Raw genomic sequence first — 17216 nt, forward strand, 5'->3', positions numbered from 1 at the left:
CAGCTGTTTTTTATTTACAAATTTGCCATAATAATCATTCCATCATGCAAATTTACCAGAATTTCACATACCAACGTGTTTATGTAAATTCATATTTACTTTTGAAATTAAAGCCTTTTGCAAACAATAAAATATGAAACAAAGCCGGACACGGTTCTTCGATACATTAAAATATCAATTTCTTTGTTGTCATCCCTTACACTGCATTAACTGGGAGGTAAATCCATATAAATATAAAACTTTTGAAATGAAAATTAATAAAGGTCGTCTTTCAGGTTATTCCAACACACCTCACATGGGAGCAGCAACAGGAGCTAATAGAAAAAACCGTATTTCATCCACTGAACCAAAAACAACCAATTAGAATCAGTTATCAATTAAATTTTCTCAAACGTCTCATAGAGCAACTGGAGCGGCATTGCGATGAAGTGCATGACATTGTTTATGAAAGCTATTGTAGCGTGCAGCAACGCGTAGCGCAGGATACAACAGAAAAATACGCTTACAAACATTACCAACAAGCAGCGCTGGACATCTCACTTACCTTGCGTGAATCTAAAAGCTTCGTGGCAGAAGGCACCACGGGGCTATGTAGTTGGCAAGCATCGATTGCCTTAGCTGATTATCTCGCGCATAATACGGATATAGTAAACGGAAAATGTGTATTAGAGTTAGGCGCTGGTACCGGTTTCTGTGGCATGATATTATTGCAATGCAGCGATGTACGTCACGTGCTTATAACTGATGGTAGCTACGAATGCTTTGAGTTGATGAAAGAAAATGTGCGACGAAATTTCGGTGATGCAGAAACTTGCGACGATGGCTATGTTGTGAAGGAGAAGCTGCTTACTATGAGCGTTTTAGAATGGGGAGCTGTTGATGAAATGATATGGCCAAACTCATTTTCAACGGATATAATCCTAGCTGCTGACGTCGTGTATGACGATACAGCTTTCGACTCATTAGTGTACGCTATTGATTATGTATTCAAAATGAAAGAAGATGCATGTGAAATGCTCCTAGCCGCAACAGTGAGAAATGAGTATACGTTGCAAAAGTTTTTGGATTTACTTTGTAAGTACTAATGATACACAGTAGCAGATTTATACTAAAGTTAAAAGTTGAATAGAGTTCAACCTTGTACCTTTGATCGATAACATAAAATTTTGCTGTACATATTGGTTTAAGCACTAGGTGGAGCCTCCAGATACAAAATTAGGCTGAAAGGCCTTGCACAATAGATCTGCACAAAGGTCGCAGTGCTTCTAGACCTATCAATAATAATAATAATAATTCGTCACCCCCGAATATTGTTGTTGTAGCAGAGCTTCGCCCAATCCAATAGGTGTGACCGATCACAAATTGTCATCAATATCCTCTAACGGCAGTCCAAGTAAACTTGCTGTTTTAACAAGGGTGGACCATAATGAGAGGGGTGTTAGAGGCGTTGGTTCCACATTACAATGGAAGAGATGGTTTGTGTCATGTGGGAACACTTTGCAAGCAAGGCATACATTTTGTATGTCGGGATTGATTCTGCATAGGTAAGAGTTTAACCTCTTACAGTATCCTGATCGAAGTTGAGCTAGAGTGACTCGCATTTCCCTAGGGAGTGTGCGTATCTATTTTGCAAGTTTTGGGTATTGATCTTTGAGTACAGGATTCATCGGGCAATTCCTGGCATAGAGCTCCGACGTCTGTTTGTGGAGTTCACTGAGGACCTGCTTGTGTTTTTTGGCTTCATACGTCTGTGTTCTCAGGTGCCGTATTTCCTCATAATGCTTACGGAGATAACTCCATAAGCCCAACAGATTAAATGGGGTTACTCCACAAACAGGCGTCGGACCTTTATGCCAGGAATTGCTCGGTGAATCCAGTACTCAAAGAACAGTACCCAAAACTTGCGGAAGAAGAACGCATACTCCCCAGGGAAACGCAAGTCACTCTAGCTCAACTTCGATCTGGATACTGTAACAGGTTAAACTCTTACCTATCCAGAATCAACCCCGACATACAAAATGTCTGCCCCGCTTGCAATGTGTCCCCACATGACACCAACCATCTGTTGTTGTTGTTGTAGCAATGCTTGGCCCCACCTAACAGCCGCGACCGGTCACACATTGTCATCAATATTCTCTAACGGGAGTCCAAGGAAACTTGCCGTTTCAACAGGGGTGGACCATAAGGAAAGGGGTGTTAGAGGCGTTGGTTCCACATTACAATTAAAGAGATGGTTGGTGTCATGTTGGGACACATTGCAAGCGGGGCATACATTTTGTATGTCGGGGTTGATTCTGGATAGGTAAGAGTTTAACCTGTTACAGTATCCAGAACGAAGTTGAGCAAGAGTGACACGCGTTTCCCTGGGGAGTATGCGTTCCTCTTCCGCGAGTTTTGGATACTTTTATTTAAGTACTGGATTCACCGGGCAATTCCCGGCATAAAGGTCCGACGCCTGTTTATGGAGTTCACCAAGGACCTGCTTGTGTTTTTTCGCTTCATACGGCTGGGTTCTCAGGTGCCGTATTTCCTCAAAATGCTTACGGAGATGACTCCTTAACCCCTAGGCGGTGCTGGTTCATCAATCAGATGTCTGTTTGGATGACCAGGTTTCTGGGTATTCAGCAGGAACTGTTTGGTTAGCATCTCATTTCTCTCCCTGATGGGGAGTATTCTCGCCTCATTATGTAGATGGTGTTCTGGGGACATAAGAAGGCAGCCCGTGGCGATTATGAGAGCAGTATTTTGGCAGGCCTGTAGTTTCTTCCAGTGGGTAATTTTTAGGCTTGGCGACCATATGGGTGACGCGTAGCACGTAATCGGCTGGCTAATTGCTTTGTATGTAGTCATGAGCGTTTCTTTATCTTTTCCCCAGGTACTGCCAGCGAGGGATTTGAGGATTTTGTTACGGCTCTGAATTCTCGGAACAATTGCGGCTGCGTGCTCACCAAAATGTAGATCCTGATCAAACGTCACACCCAAGATTTTGGGGTGTAGGACAGTCGGTAGCGTAGTGCCATCGACGTGGATTTTCAAAATGGTCGACATTTGGGACGTCCATGTCGTACATAAGGTCGCGGAAGATTTAGTCGGTGATAATGCCAGGTTTCGCGAGGCGAAAAAACTGGAAAGATCAGGGAGGTAGCTGTTTATTTTATTGCATAGCGCATCGATCTTTGCGCCTGGGCCTGTGGCCACTATTGTGCAGTCATCGGCGTAGGAAACGATTGTGACTCCTTCGGGTGGTGAAGGTAGCTTAGATATGTAGAAATTAAACAAAAGTGGGGATAGGACACCACCCTGTAGCACCCCTTGTTTAATTCTCCTTGGTTTTGATGTTTCGTTTCTAAATTGCACCGATGCCTGCCGACCACCCAGATAATTTGCGGTCCACCTTTTAAGACACCATCTCTTTAATTGTAATGTGGAACCAACGCCTCTAACACCCCTTTCATTACGGTTCACTCCTGTAGAAACAGCAGTTTCCTTGGACTCCCGTTAGAGGATATTGATGACAATTTGTGATCGGTCGCACCTATTAGGAGGGGCCAAGCACTGCTACAACAACAACTCCATAAGCCCCTGGGCAGTGTTGGCTCATCAATCAGATGTCTGTCGGGATGCTCAGATTTCTGGGTACTGTCAGCAAGAGATTTGAGGATTTTATTACGGCTCTGGATTTTCGGCACAATTGCGGATGCATGCTCACCAAAATATAGATCCTGGTCGAACGTCACACCCAAGATTTTGGGGTGTAAGGCAGTCGGTAGCGTAGTTCCATTGACGTGGATGTTCAAAATGGTCGACATTTGGGACGTCCATGTTTTAAATAAGCACGCCGATGATTTAGTCGGTGATAATGTTAGGTTTCGCGTGGTGAAAAAACTGGAGAGATCAGGGAGGTAGCCGTTTATTTTGTAACAAACTCATCGATCTGTGGACCTGGGTCTGTGGCCATTATTGTGCAGTCATCGACTTAGGAAACGATAGTAACTCCTTCTGGTGGGAAAGGTAGCTTTGATATGTTGAAGTTAAACAAAAGTGGCGATAGGACACCACCCTATGGCACCCCTTGTTTAATTCTTCTTGGTTTTGATGTTTCGTTTCCAAATTGCACCGATGCCGCCGGCTACACAGATAATTTGCGGTCCACCTTTTAAGACATGGGGGACGGGTAGACCTTCCCATGTCTTGCAGTAACGTGCCATGGTTGACCGTATCAAAAGCTTTTCATAGGTCTAGCGCAACGAGTACTGTTCTATGGTGGGGGTTTTGATTTAAACCGCAATTTTTCCTAATGGCATTTAGCGCGGTGGTTGTGTTTTGAAGTTTTCTGAAGCCATGCTGATGCTAACTGCAAATTTGCTTTGAAGTAGGGGAGCAAAATGGCTTCAAGCGTCGAACGATATGAATCTCCTATGTTAGCTGGTTTCCCAGGCTTTAGTAGCGGGACCACCTTGGCCATTTTCCATTTTTCGGGGATGACAAAGGTGGACAGAGACAGGTTGAAGACATGTGCTAAATATTTGAAACCCTCTTTTCCTAGGCTTTTAAGCATCGGCATGGCTATGCCGTCTGGGCCCACTGATTTATATGGTTTAGCTTGACCGATAGCATCCTCAACCTCTTTGGCAGTGATGGTAATTGGGGACGCGCTGAATTTATGTTGATGTGCGTGTCTGTTGGCCCTCCGTCTAACTTTGTCAACAGTAGAATGCATTATATATTGTCTACAGAAAGCGCTCGCGCATTTTTTCGCATCCGACAGCAATTTATCGCTAAAGGCGATGGAAATTGTATCATTGTGCTTGGACGGATTCGATAGGGACTTCACGGTGGACCTAAGCTTGCCCACACCGGCAGAGAGGTTACAAAGACTTAGGTGCTCCTCCCATTTCGCCCGCTTCTGTTCATCCACAAGCAATCTGATGCGTTGGTTTATATCCCTTATTTGGGGGTCGCCGGGATCGAGCTGTCTTATAAGGTCACATTCTATAGCTAAATTTGCGGCTTCCGCCGGAAAATGGGGCCGAATTTCGGGAATTCTTCCGGCGGGAATAAAGATTCAGTGACCTTGCGGAAAGCATGCTCCCTTGGCGCGAATCAGTCGAGATAGGGAGGCAGCAAAGCGGCTGTCTGTAAAGGATTTATATGCACCCCACTTTCCTTTTTTTAAGTTTATGAAAGTGCGTTTTTCGGTGACGATGAAGTCGGCGGTACGCTCGACCGAAATAAGTATTGGCAGGTGGTTGTTGTTGTTGTTGTTGTAGCAATGCTCGCCCCACCTAATAGCCGCGACCGATCACAAATTGTCATCTATATCCTCTAACGGGAGTCCAAGGAAACTTGCCGTTTCAACAGGGGTGGACCATAAGGAAAGGAGTGTTAGAGGCGTTGGTTCCACATTACAATTAAAGAGATGGTTGGTGTCATGTGGGGACACATTGCAAGCGGGGCATACATTTTGTATGTCGGGGTTGATTCTGGATAGGTAAGAGTTTAACCTGTTACAGTATCCAGAACGAAGTTGAGCAAGAGTGACACGCGTTTCCCTGGGGAGTATGCGTTCCTCTTCCGCGAGTTCTGGATATTTTTCTTCAAGTACTGGATTCACCGGGCAATTCCCGACATAAAGGTCCGACGCCTGTCTATGGAGTTCACCAAGGACCTGCTTGTGTTTTTTCGCTTCATACGGCTGGGTTCTCAGGTGCCGTATTTCCTCAAAATGCTTACGGAGATGACTACTTAGGCCCCTAGGCGGTGCTGGTGCGTCAATCAGATGTCTGTTGGGATGCCCAGGTTTCTGGGTATTCAACAGAAACTGTTTGGTCAGCATCTCATTTCTCTCCCTGATGGGGAGTATTCTCGCCTCATTATGCAGATGGTGTTCTGGGGACATAAGAAGACAGTCCGTGGCGATTCTGAGAGCAGTATTTTGGCAGGCCTGTAGTTTCGTCCAGTGGGTAGTTTTTAGGCTTGGCGACCATATGGGTGACGCGCAGCACGTAATCGGCTGGCTAATTGCTTTGTATGTGGTCATGAGCATTTCTTTATCTTTTCCCCAGGTACTGCCAGCAAGGGATTTGAGGATTTTATTACGGCTCTGAATTCTCGGAACAATTGCGGTTGCGTGCGCACCAAAATGTAGATCCTGATCAAACGTCACACCCAAGATTTTGGGGTGTAGGACAGTCGGTAGCGTAGTGCCATCGACGTGGATGTTCAATATGGTCGACATTTGGGGCGTCCATGTTGTAAATAAGGTCGCGGAAGATTTAGTCGGTGACAATGCCAGGTTTCGCGAGGCGAAAAAACTGGAGAGATCAGGGAGATAGCCGTTTATTTTATTGCATAGCTCATCGATCTCTGGGCCTGGGCCTGTGGCCATTATTGTGCAGTCATCGGCGTAGGAAACGATTGTGACTCCTTCCGGTGGTGAAGGTAGCTTAGATATGTAGAAATTAAACAAAAGTGGGGATAGGACACCAGCATGTGGCACCCCTTGTTTAATTCTCCTTGGTTTTGATGTTTCGTTTCTGAATTGCACCGATGCCTGCCGACCACCCAGATAATTTGCGGTCCATCTTTTAAGACATGGGGGAAGGGTAGACCCTTCCAGTTCTTGCAGTAATGAGCCATGGTTGACCGTATCAAAGGCTTTTGATAGGTCTAGCGCTACGAGTACTGTTCTATGGTGGGGGGTATTGATTCAAACCGCAATTTATCTGGGTGCTAATGACATTTAGCGCGGAGGTAGTGCTATGGAGTTTTCTTAAGCCATGCTGATGAGGGGCTAGCTGCAAATGTGCTTGGAAATAAGGGAGCAAAATGGCTTCAAGCGTCTTTGCCACTGGCGATAGGAGAGATATCGGACGATATGACTCACCTACGTTAGCTGGTTTCCCAGGCTTTAGTAGCGGGACCACCTTGGCCATTTTCCATTTCTCGGGTATGGCAAAGGTGGAGAGAGACAGGTTGAAGACATGCGCTAAATATTTGAAACCCTCTTTCCCTAGGTTTTTAAGCATCGGCATGGCTATGCCGTCTGGGCCCACTGCTTTGGATGGTTTAGCGCGACCAATGGCGTCCTCAACCTCTCTGGCGGTGATGGTGATGGCAGGTGGTCGGATGCAAATGTTTCCATCGGCTGCCAGTTGACGCAGTCACCCCCGAATAATCCTTGTATGTAAATCGGCAGGTCTCACTAAGCGACTGTTCATGTTATAGTATCGATGTAAAGTGAGAATCGTATTGTTCCACTACCTACATACGTGTACTCGATACCAGTACTCATTTCAAACCATCGGGGAAAGTAATCGATACAAAAAAGGTTTCGAGAGAAAGTACTTGATATATACTCGCATCGTACTTTTTGAAAGTTAGTAGAACTTACGAAAATCAACCCGTTACTTACATATTACAAGAACATTGAATAAGCATATTTATTACTTTCAAACAAATTCAATTATGTCTTTGCAAAATTTATGAGCCAAAAAGAGTTCTCTCCAGTTGATTTACTTATTGAGTTTACCCAAGGAACTATTTGCTGTACATAACTTTTGTAAAGCTACGCGTCTTTCCGCACCCCATTAAAAAATATCGAAACACTTTTCGGTACGCGTTATGAACTGCACAACTTCCTTACATATTCCACTGTTATTCTAAATTTTGTGTGGGTCTAATTAATTGTAGAGACTTTTGTTTTTGTATTCCGGAAATGCAAAATTGCCAAATTTTTGCAAATTTTAAAGCTAAGGTTGTCTAAAGCTGTCAGATCAACAAGTAAGAACGGGACTGTCTTCAGCTGTGCCGAAGACTTCATACCTTTCATGAATGGGGCTGAACAATAATCTTATCCCGTTCGTAATCTCCGAATAATCGGATGTATAAGATAAGAAATATATAGTGAACAGATCTACATACATTAACGATTTTTAAGATAAATATAAAATAAAAAACAGGTAGGTAATTTGTGTGAGGATGCAAAGTTTCAGGTTTTTTGTGGTCTGCGTGTAAAAACTATGACTACGAATCACGTATTTCAACAATATATGACGTAAACGTAACTATTTGATGAAATTTGATGAATTTTGAAGCTTCTAGCCGTAAAAAGGGGGCAAAAATTAGAGTTTATATGGGGTATATAATATATGTACCACCGATCTCTATGATTTTTTCAGACAACAATATATGCTATATACGTAAGCATATGGTGAAATTTGAAGCGTCTAGCTGTTAAAAAGGGGCAGAAATTGCGCAAAGTTTCTTAACTGAACAATCGGTTGTATGAGATATATATTATATATACCACCGATCTCAACGATTTTTTCAGACAACAATATATGTTATATACGTAAGCATTTGGTGAAATTTGAAGCTTCTAGCTGTTAAAATGGGGAAGAAATTGCGCAAAGTTTGTTATCTGAACAATCGGTTGTATGGGATATATACTATATATACCACCGGTATCTATGATTTTCTCAGACAACAATATATGCTATACACGTAAGCATTTGGTGAAATTTGAACATATCTAAACGATTTTTAAGATAAATATAAAATAAAAAACAGGTAGGTAATCTGTGTGAGGATGCAAAGCTTCACGTTTTTTGTGGTCTGCATGTAAAAACTATGACTACGAATCACGTATTTCAAAAATATATGACGTAAATGTAACTATTTGATGAAATTTGATGAATTTTGAAGCTTCTAGCCGTAAAAAAGGGGTCAAAATGACAGTTTATATGAAGTATATAATATATATACCACCGATCTCTATGATTTTTTCAGACAACAATATATGCTGTATATGTTGTCCACGGCTTAAAAAATGACACGACAAAATGTGGTATTAAAATGTAACTGGCCTTAGCGGCAAAGTCTCTTTGTCTTTTTATAAACGAATAACGGATATCGACAAATTACAAAGTGTATAATAAAGTACAAAAGAATATCAATACAGACAATTACTAATACAAAGTATCTATGTATATTTATTTGACAAGTGTGTGTGGTAAGTGCATGCCAGTGCTGCCGTCGATTTAGGGCCAAATGTGTTGCCAGACTTGTCGGCGTAGATGCTCTTTTGGTGTATGACGTGTGGAACGTGTGGGTGTGTGGTGAGATTTTGTATTTTTGCCCCAATCTCTTTCGTTGGTGGCTTATTGCAACAATATACGTAAGCATTTTGTGAAATTTGAAGCTTCTAGCTGTTAAAACGGGGCAGAAATTGTGCAAAGTTTCTTATCTGAACAATCGGTTGTATGAGATATATACTATGTATACCACCGATCTCAATGATTTTTTCAGACATCAATATATGCTATACACGTAAGCATTTGGTGAAATTTGAAGCTTCTAGCTGTTAAAATGGGGCCGAAATCGTAAAAAAAATATATATATACTATATATATATAATATATATACCATCATATATATATTATATATATCACCGATCTCTATGTTTTTTTGACAAAACAATACATACTATATACGTAAGCAATCGGTGAAATTTGAAGCTTATAGCTGTTAAAATGGGGTAGAAATTGCGAAAAGTTTCTTATCTGAACAATCGGTTGTATGAGATATATACTATATATACAAACGATGTCTATGATTTTTTCAGACAACAATATATGCTATATACGTAAGCAATCAGTGAAATTTGAAGCTTATAGCTGTTAAAATGGGGTAGAAATTGCGAAAAGTTTCTTATCTGAACAATCGGTTGTATGAGATATATACTATATATACAACCGATCTCTATGATTTTTTCAGACAACAATATATGCTATATACGTAAGCAATCGGTGAAATTTGAAGCTTATAGCTGTTAAAATGGGGTAGAAATTGCGAAAATTTTCGTATCTGAACAATCGGTTGTATGAGATATATACTATATATACAACCGATCTCTATGATTTTTTCAGACAACAATATATGCTATATACGTAAGTATTCGGTGAAATTTGAAGCTTCTAGCTGTTAAAATGGGGCTAAAATTTGCGAAACTATATATATATACTATATATACCACCATATATATACTATATATACCACCGATCTTTATGATTTTTTCAGACAAAAATATATGCTATATATGTAAGCATTCGTTGAAATTTGAAGCCTCTAGCTCTTAAAATAGGGCAGTAATTACGAAAAGTTCCTTATCTGAACAATCGGTTGTGGGGGATATATACTATATATACGACCGATCTCATACATTTTTTCAGGCAACAATATGTGCAATATACGAAAGTAAATGGTGAAGTTTGAAGCTTCAATCTGTTAAATTGGGTAAGATATTACAAAAATCCTCTTTTTCTGAAAAATCGGTTGTATGGAGGATATATGATATAGTGGTCCGATCCGGTCGGTTCCGACAAATGTCTAATCGGACACCCAAATACACCCGCTCACCAAATTTTATCAAGATATCTCAAAAATTGAGGGACTAGTTTGCATACAAACAGACAGACGGACAGACGGACATGGCTAAATCAACTCAGCTCTTCAACCTGATTATTTCGGTATACTTAATGGTGGGTCTATCTATTTTCCTTTAAGGACTTAGAATTTTCGGTTTCGTGACGAAATTAATATACCATTTCATTTTCATGAAAGGTATAAAAATAGGTAGGTAATCTGTGTGAGGATGCAAAGCTTCACGTTTTTTGTGGTCTGCATGTAAAACTGTGACTACGAATCACGTATTTCAAAAATATATGACGTAAACGTAACTATTTGATGAAATTTGATGAATTTTGAAGCTTCTAGCCGTAAAAAAGGGGTCAAAATGACAGTTTATATGAAGTATATAATATATATACCACCGATCTCTATGATTTTTTCAACAACAATATATGCTATATACGTAAGCATTTTGTGAAATTTGAAGCTTCTAGCTGTTAAAACGGGGCAGAAATTGCGCAAAGTTTCTTATCTGAACCATCGGTTGTATGAGATATATACTATGTATACCACCGATCTCAATGATTTTTTCAGACATCAATATATGCTATACACGTAAGCATTTGGTGAAATTTGAAGCTTCTAGCTGTTAAAATGGGGCCGAAATCGTAAAAAATATATATATATACTATATATATATAATATATATACCATCATATATATATTATATATATCACCGATCTCTATGCTTTTTTGACAAAACAATACATACTATATACGTAAGCAATCGGTGAAATTTGAAGCTTATAGCTGTTAAAATGGGGTAGAAATTGCGAAAAGTTTCTTATCTGAACAATCGGTTGTATGAGATATATACTATATATACAACCGATGTCTATGATTTTTTCAGACAACAATATATGCTATATACGTAAGCAATCAGTGAAATTTGAAGCTTATAGCTGTTAAAATGGGGTAGAAATTGCGAAAAGTTTCTTATCTGAACAATCGGTTGTATGAGATATATACTATATATACAACCGATCTCTATGATTTTTTCAGACAACAATATATGCTATATACGTAAGCAATCGATGAAATTTGAAGCTTATAGCTGTTAAAATGGGGTAGAAATTGCGAAAAGTTTCTTATCTGAACAATCGGTTGTATGAGATATATACTATATATACAACCGATCTCTATGATTTTTTCAGACAACAATATATGCTATATACGTAAGTATTCGGTGAAATTTGAAGCTTCTAGCTGTTAAAATGGGGCTAAAATTTGCGAATATATATATATATATAAACTATATATACATATATACTATATATACCACCGATCTTTATGATTTTTTCAGACAACAATATATGCTATATATGTAAGCATTCGTTGAAATTTGAAGCCTCTAGCTCTTAAAATAGGGCAGTAACTACGAAAAGTTCCTTATCTGAACAATCGGTTGTGGGGGATATATACTATATATACGACCGATCTCATAAATTTTTTCAGGCAACAATATGTGCAAAATACGAAAGTATATGGTGAAGTTTGAAGCTTCAATCTGTTAAATTGGGTAAGATATTACAAAACTCCTCTTTTTCTGAAAAATCGGTTGTATGGAGGATATATGCTATAGTGGTCCGATCCGGTCGGTTCCGACAAATGTCTAATCGGACACCCAAGTACACCCGCTCACCAAATTTTATCAAGATATCTCAAAAATTGAGGGACTAGTTTGCATACAGACGGACAGACGGACAGACGGACATGGCTAAATCAACTCAGCTCTTCAACCTGATTATTTCGGTATACTTAATGGTGGGTCTATCTATTTTCCTTTAAGGACTTACAATTTTCGGTTTCGTGACGAAATTAATATACCATTTCATTTTCATGAAAGGTATAAAAACAATAAAAATAAAGGTGACGTATTTGGCTCCGTAATCGATACCTCGATGCTGTACTGTACTGTAAGCGAAACAACACTAACTGTAAATGAAGCTCGGAAAATCCCAAGTTGAAGCTAGCCCCGAGAGGCGCAAGAAGATAGATGTTTCTTGCATCGCTGTATTAAATTAATCACTCTGCATCTAACTATGCTTCAGTTGCAGTATAACTAAGCTCAATTTAACAGCCATACTAGCAGTGAGGATCAAACAATATACGCTCTCATTCATAAGAGTTGGGTAATAAACTAAATTCTTACTAATTACTAAGAAGTTAGACTAAGGTCCGTCCTGTATCATCTCTAAGAGAAACATATTTTTCTAAACAGTTTCTAACAAAGAGTTGGACGCTCAAGTAAATAAAATAAAATAAACAACAACTTTAGCTTACTAATTCTTATTAATTTACCTACATTTTTTTTATATTTCAATCTTATTTTATTGCCAGCTTCCTGGAATTTCCAATATGTTGATAGGAATGTAACACCAGTGGATAAATGCTATTTTTACTGGGATCGCACGACGCCTGTGAAGATATATCACATAAAACGACATAGCTAATGGACTGGCGATAAATATTAATAAAGGTGCTAATAAGTTTAACTACGACATATTTTCAAAACCAATGGCAATCAACACCGCAATACGTTACACTTTGAAGCAACAACAGCAGCACAAAACTAAGAATTTAGATACATAGACTTCAAAAACGTGTTACACCCAAGAGGCAGAAAGGCAAGAACTTGAAGAAGTATACAACATAGCTGCAAATAATGTATATAAAAAAACGGTAGTACATATGTACACTCAGAAGTGATGATTAATCATAAAATATACGACATTAACGCATTCATAAACTCAAAACAGCGAACAAATTCACAGCAAAAACTAAGAACCAACACAAATTTAGAGAATGCATTTGGGGGACACATCGTACACAAGCTTGCATGCGAATGTCAGCGCAGTTATATAAGGCAAACTGGACGACAATGAAAAATTAGATCACATTAAAGGCTAAGACACGGAATTCCACAATCATATCAGAGTCTTTGCGATTAACTTGGTCGGAAATATCTATTTCTAGCAAATATCAATAAAACAGTCAAGGACCTTTGCATACAGACAAAAGGTCAACGCCTTAACGCCTTCGGTTTTTAACACACAAGCTACTGCTCGCTGAAGATCGTATAATTTTCGAATGTATATGAAAACCATTTGAATGCAGCTATATGCACATGTACCTAAAAACTATAAATACAAGACAAACAATACAAAACGGATCAGAACGAAAATGGGAAAGGATGTCGCCAAAACTCTAAGATATTCATCAACGGCAACTAGCCACTGCTACAACAACAACAACAGCTAGTACGTAAAGAAGTATTTATTACAAAAGACTAAAATTTATTAAAAATATTGTAAATACTATTTAAGCTTAAATAATTACATAAGAATACATTAATACAAATTTTCAAATCTTCAAACAACTTATCCTTTCAAATAAATTTAGAAGCACATACTCAATATTGGGCATGCGCACTAATAGTTGGAATTGAACCATCCTGCAAGCATGTGACATCCAATTGCTCAATCTCGTGCTGCTTAAAAATAACACCCAACAAATCGTATTGTATCTCAAATAGTGTCATGCAGTATGTACGTGGCAATTTGACGCCAACCACAAGGGCAACTAATGATGTTATTATAAGATATACGAAACCCTGTGCCATAATTGTACTTTCATCAGTTGAATAGAAATAAGAATTTCTGGAATTTGAAACAAAATAATAATAAACCACACTAGTGCTAGTCAATTTGAAAAAGTATGACAAAAAAAATAGCAATTCAGTATAACGGAAATGTGATACTTCCACAATGGAGATTTGTAAATTTGAAAATGATACACCACAAACGAATAATATGAACCATAAAGGAATTGTTGTATCCACGGAACTACAAATGATCATCGAGAAACCAGTTAGTATAATTAAACAAATCTCATTGGCTACGAATGTAACTTTTACGCTAAAGAAAATTACAATAAAAATACATAATATAGATCCACCACATACCACCCACAAGATAGCATCCACATTTTCGACTACCGTCAAACGTATACCATCATTTAAAACAAACCAAAAAATTATATATACAAACAGTGCATATTGTATAGCTTCAGTAAAAAGTACTACTAACGTAACATTCCATTGTTGATTTTTGGTAACATAAAGAAACTTGACACGCTTTATAATGTCTCTACGTTTATCAAATATGCTACCATTCGAATTTGCAATACGAAATTCGTTATCTAAAATATTTTGACAATCTACAATACCCAAATAATCCATAACTCTCAAACCAATAAGTATGCCTAAAATAACAATGGATATAGAAAGGTAAAGGCCAGCAAAGTTTAGATAAAGTATACTAGGTGTTTCCGATAAATGAATTGTCTTTGTTTATTTCCGTATAGCTAGTACCGATTAGGCTAATAGCTGAAGCAGTGCCAAGTAAAAATATTGAAAATGCAAATGTGAGCATTATGGAGCGACTTCTCTTATGTAGTGTGGTATGTAGAAAGCTCAGTCCAGCGATATAGTTTAAACTGTTTCCTAGATATGAGATGAAAGCGCCGACTCTATCTGCAGAAAGAAATGAAATTAATGTGTGTTAGTTTAGTAAAATTAATAGTAATTAAAAGTAAAAAGCTCAACTAAGGTTGCCTAAAACGCTTATATAATAGGTTAAACAATAATAACCCTCCCTAAATTAGGTACTGAAATTGTCTGTTGTGATTTGGTTTCAAAATTTTGTGCATAAAAACACAACTAAATTCAAAGTGTAAATTGTGTGCGCAAATGAGTTTTCAATAAGTGTACATTTTTCAGTTTTTCATAGTTAAGGAATTGACCTCCAGATCCTTGTGTTACACAAATATAGTGAAATTGGGTACAGAAATTCAAATTAAAAAGTTTTTCAAAATAATTTGAAAAACTCTACGTTTTCTCTGCTTTTTACACTTAAAGGAGTAACCCTCCGTAATAAATTAAACATATAATGAAAATCAATAACTGAACTGAATACTTTTCGCCATGATATAAAATTAAAATGCTGTGGAACAGGAGCACTTTTGTGACTACATAAATCATGTTTCAATATTTTACGTCTCTGCACAGAACCCTAATTGACCGTTTTCAACCGAAACAACAATGGCAACCCAGATTTTCCCCTTATGCTCACTTAAGCGAGTGCCTGTCAGAAAGAAGTCAACACACTTGTACTTGTACACTATGTGGTTGAATTCGCTTTGCCACCACCTGGTATAGATTCGTCTTGATACATAAAAATGTACTCCCGAAGTTAAATAACGCAGCGAATGCTACATATGTGTCGCCTGCCTCACAAGCAATTTGCGCGCACAGTTGACACCGAACAACCACACACACGGATTTTTTGGTAAAAATGTTAGTTTTGTTTAAACAATTTGGCTGATATAAGAAAGGAATCAAGTATTTTTTTTTATGCAGAACGAAGGTAAATATTTCAAAGTTACTGAAAAGTTGAAGTTTTTAAGTCCATCCATCCGTTTATGAGTTATAGCCGTGTAAACAAAAATTTTATGATTTTTTACTACATTTTGGCAATTTTCCACGCCCCTATAATATATACCTTCAAATTATATAAACCATACCATCTCACGTAGCTAAGATTTCAAACGCAAATAACCGTTTTAAAATCGAAGCATTCTGTGTGAAGTTATGTGCGTACATGGCATTTAGCGACTTTATTTTATAAGATTTAATAATTAATTAATTAATAATAAAATAGATTTCATGTTATTAGAAAAATATGTGCACCCAATATTACCACCATCCGGTAATTTGTCTTCGAGTTATGGCTCCCGAAACATAGATTTTTGCTGTCATGGTGCCACGCACATTTTGAAAAATTGGAATTTTTTCCTATTTCTTGTTATAATTCCACTTGGGAAAAGAAATATAATTGATATAAAACTCTTTTTTGCGAGTAATAGCTAATTATTTAAAAATTTTGTATATAAAAGTGGGCGTGATGCTTAACCGATTTCGTTAATTTTTCTTCGAAGCATTCCCTATAGTAAGGACAAGATCTCTGCTGAATTTTGTTATGATGGGTTTCACCGTCTTTTGATTTATGATTAATAATATGTGTAAAATTTATTTTATCACAAGTGGGCGGTTCCACCCTCATTTCCGAAAGGTTTTTAAAATTTTCATCAAGAGTCTTAATATCAGTCCACATATAAAATTTCAACACTCTAGGTGTAATATTTACTAAATAATAAGGGTTTTTGTGTTTTCCAAATCCAATCTATTCTGGGTCCAGATAAGCCCGTACTTGGTGAAGATATGTATCTCAATACACTGAAAGAAAAAGACTGGTAAAATCTACCGAATTACGGGTCAATTCAACCGAAATTTCTGTAAATTTTTATCCATCGCAACAAGATGTTGAATCAACTGCGCACAAATCGTTGATTCGTAATTCACCGATTTAGTAGTCAAATGAACAAAAAAAGTTGTTGCCATATACCTACATACATACGTAAATATGTATGTGAATACATAAAAACGCATGCTTGCTACATATGCATACATATGTATGCACTTACTAATCGAACTTCAATTGGGCGTACATCAAATATGTTGGCACATTCGCATTTTCAATCTCGTCGTGAACGGTTCACTGAAATTTCTTGCAGCTCAACCATATGAAAAATTGGACTTATAACATGTGGTTGAGTATAAATCCAGACCGGAAGGAATTTCACAGCGTTACGCGTAAGTAAAACCTGTTTCGGGTGAAATAATTAAA

The 17216-nt window shown here is 38.1% G+C and overlaps 3 protein-coding genes across 4 annotated transcripts in view; 1 reads left to right on the forward strand and 2 right to left on the reverse strand.

The window, feature by feature from the left end:
* LOC137251436 (protein-lysine N-methyltransferase EEF2KMT) lies at positions 1-14422 on the forward strand. Of its 2 annotated transcripts, XR_010953245.1 has the most exons (4): positions 1-217; positions 276-1074; positions 12811-13730; positions 13873-14422. XR_010953245.1 is itself a non-coding variant. In XM_067786008.1 (3 exons), exons 1-3 carry the CDS (start codon positions 134-136, stop codon positions 12921-12923), a joined length of 996 nt encoding a protein of 331 aa, XP_067642109.1. In that variant the 5' UTR covers positions 1-133; the 3' UTR covers positions 12924-14422. The 2 variants fall into 2 exon arrangements, 1 of the variants encoding a protein (XP_067642109.1); XM_067786008.1 differs by having other exon boundaries at positions 12811-14422.
* The window catches only part of LOC137251434 (uncharacterized), a 274321-nt gene that overhangs the window by 37568 nt on the left and 219537 nt on the right, over positions 1-17216 (reverse strand). The gene's annotated exons all lie outside the window — the stretch shown is intronic.
* The window catches only part of LOC137251432 (uncharacterized), a 22014-nt gene continuing 17247 nt past the window's right edge, over positions 12450-17216 (reverse strand). Inside the window, 2 exon segments of the mRNA XM_067786001.1 lie at positions 12450-14816; positions 14818-15004. Coding sequence (XP_067642102.1) covers positions 13883-14816; positions 14818-15004 — 1121 coding nt within the window. The 3' untranslated portion in view covers positions 12450-13882.

This window comes from Eurosta solidaginis, chromosome 4 (assembly GCF_040869045.1).
Source record: "Eurosta solidaginis isolate ZX-2024a chromosome 4, ASM4086904v1, whole genome shotgun sequence".
Lineage (NCBI taxonomy): Eukaryota > Metazoa > Arthropoda > Insecta > Diptera > Tephritidae > Eurosta > Eurosta solidaginis.